Below are 5,121 nucleotides of genomic sequence, written 5' to 3'. Positions count from 1 at the left end.
TGTAAAACATCTACATTCTCTTGATCAAGAGCCTCGAGTTCAGACTCGTCATCACTCTGTTCTCGAGTGTTTCCATGACCTGCTTCTTGAACACGACTAGAACCTGGTTGATCCTTAGGTTCTATCTCGATCACCTGAGACTTGACCGTCTCATTTTCATCTTCACCGGGCATTGTATCTTTAAACTTAGCTGCCATGGAATACTCATCAAAGATAACATCTCTGCTGATTATGAACTTTGAATTTTCTAAACACCACAAGCGATAACCCTTCACTCCAGTTGCATACCCCAAGAATATTGCCTTCTTGGCCCTCGCCTCAAGCTTTCCCTCGCTGACGTGATAGTATGCTGTGCATCCAAAAGTTCTGAGTCTCTCATAATCTGCATGTTCCCCAGACCATAGCCTGTATGGAGTATCTCCACCTAAGCTCGAATGTGGAGATCGATTTATGACATGAAGTGCTGTAAACATCGATTCTGCCCACCATTCTCTGCCTAGCCCTGCATGAGACCGCATGGACATTGCTCGCTCTCGCAGCGTGCGATTCAGTCTCTCCGCGACCCCATTCTGCTGCGGTGTATTCCTGACAGTCCAGTGCCTAGCAATTCCCTCCTGGTCACAGAACTTCTTGAAGTCACCATCTGTATACTCTGTACCGTTATCAGATCTCAATGTCTTCAATTTCTTTCCTGTCCTGTTTTCAACCATTGCTTTCCACTTCTTGAATGTGTCAAACACCTCATTCTTATGCTTCAAGAAATAAATCCAAGCATATCTAGAATAATCATCAATAAACGTGACATAGTACCTGGAGCCTCCCTTGGTGGTAACTGTAGCTGGCCCCCAGACATCAGTGTGCACATAATCTAAGATGCCTTTGCTCCTGTGTTTGCTGGCCCTGAACTGAACTCGGTGTGTTTTCCCGTACACGCAATGCTCGCAAAATTCCATGCAAGGCTTCTTCAAGTTCTTCAGCAAACCTTCTTGACAAAGTAGATGCAGGCCCTTCTCTGACATGTGTCCGAGTCTCCTGTGCCATAACCGGGTGTAGTCCCCTTGATTTCTACTAGTTCCATCTGCTCCAACTGCCGCACTTCCCGTCACTGTTGTGCCCAAAAGCGTATACAAATTTCTTTGACGGATACCTTTCATCACAACTAAAGAACCCCGAACAACCTCCATGACTCCATTCCAAGTGATAATTTTGCATCCACCGGAGTCCAAAACGCCAGCGGAAATAAGGTTCTTACATAGTTCCGGGATATGTGTCACATCCTTTAAGGTTCTGATAACCCCATCATGCATCCTGATTCTGATCGAACCGACCCCCACTATTTTGCAGGAATGGTTGTTTCCCATCAAAACAGTTCCACCATCTATTTCCTCATAGGTAGTAAACCACTTCCTATTCGGAGACATATGATAAGAGCATCCCGAATCAAGTATCCACTTACCGGAGATTTCCTCGTTACCCGTGGAATTGAAACACTCACCGATATCCCCTTCCTGCGAAGCAAAACCAGCTTCTTGTGTCCCTTGTACCTTCCCGCTGTTGTTGTACTTGTTCTTGTTCTTCTTCCAAGTTGTCTTCTTGCTGGGGCAATTTGCTTTGAAATGCCCAAGTTCCCCGCACTTAAAACATGGTCTCTCTGCAAGAGGTTTTGAACTGGATCTAGCCTTTACTCCCTTGCCTTTCTCTCGATCACTTGTCTTTCCCCTCGTATACAATCCCTGTGCCTGCTCTTTGCTCCCACTAGTAGCCATGCCACTAGTTGCAATCTTTCGAAGATCATCCGACAGGAGTGAAGTCCTAGTCTCATCCATCGTCAGAGTGTCGCCCATGAGCATCAAGGTTTGTACAAGATTTTCATACGATTTTGGCAATGAGAGTAATAGCATGAGAGCTTGATCCTCATCTTCCACCTTCACATCAATATCCTTCAAGTCCGATATGCACCTATCAAACTTGTTTAAATGTTCCTGGATAGGTGTACCTTCCTCCATCTTGCAAGTGTACAATTTTGATTTCAAGTAGATCCGATTCGTTAGAGTCTTCGTCATGAAGTTCGCCTCTAACTTCAACCATACTCCCGCGGCGGTTACCTCATTGTCCACCAAGAAAGCAACATCCCTCTCTAGGCAGAGAATGATCGACGCTCGTGCTTCAAGATCTAACTCTTCCCAATCCTCATTAGACATGTCTTCGTGCTTCTTTTCTTTACCCGCCAAAGCTTTGTGAAGCTTTTGTGAAATTAGCAAATTCTTCATTTGCATCCTCCAATAGGAAAAATCATTCTTCCCATTGAACCTTGCTATCTCATACTTTCTTATCTTGACCGCACCACTCGTAGACGTCATTTTTCAGCTTGTTTCAGATTTTCGTTTCTCTCAGGAATTTCGTCGAACACCTGGTATGCGCCTCTGCTTGGACCAGCTCAATACCCCTCAAATCTGAGCTCAACCACCCGAATTTGATATCAAGCTCTGATACCAATTGTTGGTATCAAATGCAAATCCATACAATAATACCAATGCAGCGGAAACAATTTATAACGCACATACAACCGAGAAACGTCCCCAATCTTAGCAAACAAGAATATCTCCACAAGTAATCAAGATAATATGCAAGACGATAAATGAGACAAGAGATTTACGTGGTTCGGCAAATGCCTACGTCCACGAGAGCAACACCAATCGTAATATTGAAGAACTCCGACGATTCGCACAACCCGCGAACTCGTCACACAATGAATCGAGAATTACACCCAAGATGAGATCAACCTCTCACTCTCGTACACTCTCAAACCCACGCTGGAAAAACCCTCTTCAAATACCTCACGATCTCTCGTGTATATCACACCCAGTCTCTCTGTTTTTCTCTCACAGCTCTCTCTGCTCTCTCTTTGATGTCTGAAGCAAGAAGTGAGTATTCACTTACGCTCTCTCTCCCCTTACGACTTTCACTACAAAAAGCAAAAGGAAAAAGCAAAAAGTAAAAGCAAAAGAGAAAAGGGTTGTCCCCTTGTCTGCCACCAACAGAAGGGATAATGAATGATTGCTTTGTTGCAGGATTTATAATGTATGGAATTCTACGACGGCAGTATGTCTCTAAGCACAAACCATTGCAACAGTTTATTAACATGCCTCTGTATAAGTAAGTGAACTCAGATGTCTCAATTCGGCCGCCTTGCGTTGCAGTGATGAGAATTGGATGATGACCGCCCCACACTTCACGGCAGCAGAGAAGAAGTCCACATGTAGAATGCTGAATTTGTGCGTTGACAAAATCATAAGAATGGATAATGTGGTACCACCTGAGGCACGCAAGCCTTACTCTATCGTAGAGATGATCAGCTGACAGACGCACGAGGATGTCGGATAAGAGCTCGCTGGGGAGGGACTCTATGTTCGTCGGCCTCACCCTTTTACACCTCCTCAAATAATAAGGCCGAGTTCTAGAGTTTTTGTCCCCGACCATCTGCATATAAAAAACATGGATGGGAGATTATAGGTTTCAAAACTAATTACTACAACATAAACTGCAGACATCAAATGGAAACGATTTTTTGAGTTCATTATTTCACTACAAAGCATAGAGTTATACGCAAATCGGCGTTTTTAAATGCAGGAACAGGATTTGTTACCCAAATAACTTCATAACTTTAATTTTCGAATAATGTGGCTAATATGTAAAAAATGCGATTGGTAAAAGTAGATGCTAAAAATTAAGGTTAGATATCTCAATTGGAAAGATGAAGACGGTTAGAATCCACAGATCTAAACTTAATAAGCGATTTTTCAAAGTCAAAGCTTTTCTTATTCATCCTGTTAAAAACAAAAGCAAAGAAGAAGCAATTACTTTCAGATCTTCATCTACATTTCATTCAAATGGGCAAATTGAAGAAAAAATATAAAGGAGGGTTTGCATACCAATCTATTTGAATTTCCTTCTTCGTCTTCACTAAGCAAGCTTCCATCGCTGCAGCGGCGGGGAGGCGGCGGCTCGCGGCGGGCCGATTCCGGAAAAAAACGAGTTTTAGGTATAAGGGGCGTCATTTTCAGGTGTCTCCGTGTCCCGTGTTTGTGTTCTACTCCTACCGTCTCACAAAAACATAAACAAAGAGAAATGCACCGATTTTAAGAAATGTTAGTTAGAGCACCCGCATCGCGGGTCCTCGATGGGGTACTCGAGGAGGCCATCATCCTCGAGGAGGGCGATGCGGCGAGGAGCTCCTCGAGGACTCCTCGAGTTATCGAGTATCCTCGATAGGGCGAAGGAATGGCGCGTGCAATGCACGCGCCCAATTTAAAAAAAAAATGAAAAAATCGAAAATTCGAATTTATATACACTTTTTTAAATTTTTATGTATTTTTTTTTTTATGTTTTAAGTAATTTTAAATTTTATGTTTAATCCAGTATTTAAATATGCAATTTAAATTATGCAATAAAATTTAAATGAAAAACATAAAAAAACTAATATTATCAAGGAGGCTATCAAGGAACCCCAATGCAGCACTACCTACTCAATAACACAAACACTATCAAGGAGGCTATCAAGGAGGCTATCAAGGAGGTCCCAATGCGGATGCTCTTAAGAGTTAAATTAAGTGGAAAATGGGTCCACTTTAAAAGGTGTTATGAGAATAATGAATTAATTAAGAAAAAGTAGTGGTGGGCCATGATGTACTTTAAAAGGTGTTGTGAGAGTAATGAATTAATTAATGAAAAGTAGTGGTGGGCCATGATGTACTAAAATGGAAAGGTTCATGTTGTTTTTGTGAGACACCCCAAAATGGAAAAACATCCATGTTTTTGTGAGACGGAGAGAGTATTTAAGTGAGACGAGCAACTTTAGTGAGGAAGAAGGGTTAAAAGATTTGGGCTGGAATGTTGGGCTACCTGCTTAGGCCCGCTTTTCTTTAAAAAAAAAGAGGGAGCTTGGGCCGACTCAGATGGGCCTGAAAGAGGTTGGGGCTTATTTTTTTATTTATTTTATGTTCGTTGGGCTTTTTTTTATTTTATTTAAGTTTAGGCTGTGCATATTCATTTAATTGGCTGCACTAGTTATTTTTTTTATACTTGGGGGAGCAGTGAGATTTGATCACAAGATCTCACTGT

At 42.2% G+C, this 5,121-nt stretch overlaps 1 protein-coding gene across 1 annotated transcript; it reads right to left on the bottom strand.

The window, feature by feature from the left end:
- Positions 1 to 2,856: 2,856 nt before the first annotated feature.
- LOC131012328 (uncharacterized) lies at positions 2,857 to 4,079 on the bottom strand. The gene is made up of 2 exons (XM_057940270.1): positions 3,933 to 4,079; positions 2,857 to 3,480 (listed from the first exon to the last, which is right to left on the bottom strand). Exons 1-2 carry the CDS (start codon positions 4,056 to 4,058, stop codon positions 2,857 to 2,859), a joined length of 750 nt encoding a protein of 249 aa, XP_057796253.1. The 5' UTR covers positions 4,059 to 4,079.
- Between the last annotated feature and the right edge of the window lie 1,042 nt (positions 4,080 to 5,121).

This window comes from Salvia miltiorrhiza, chromosome 1 (genome assembly GCF_028751815.1).
Source record: "Salvia miltiorrhiza cultivar Shanhuang (shh) chromosome 1, IMPLAD_Smil_shh, whole genome shotgun sequence".
NCBI classification, from domain to species: Eukaryota; Viridiplantae; Streptophyta; class Magnoliopsida; order Lamiales; family Lamiaceae; genus Salvia; species Salvia miltiorrhiza.
This window is presented reverse-complemented; position numbering and strand designations above follow the sequence as displayed.

Coding starts and splice junctions, on each gene's coding strand:
- LOC131012328 (XM_057940270.1), bottom strand. CDS start 4,058: ATGACGCCCCTTATACCTAAAACTCGTTTTTTTCCGGAATCGGCCCGC. Junction 3,481..3,932: donor AAGGAAATTCAAATAGATTG/GTATGCAAACCC, acceptor TTTTATATGCAG/ATGGTCGGGGACAAAAACTC.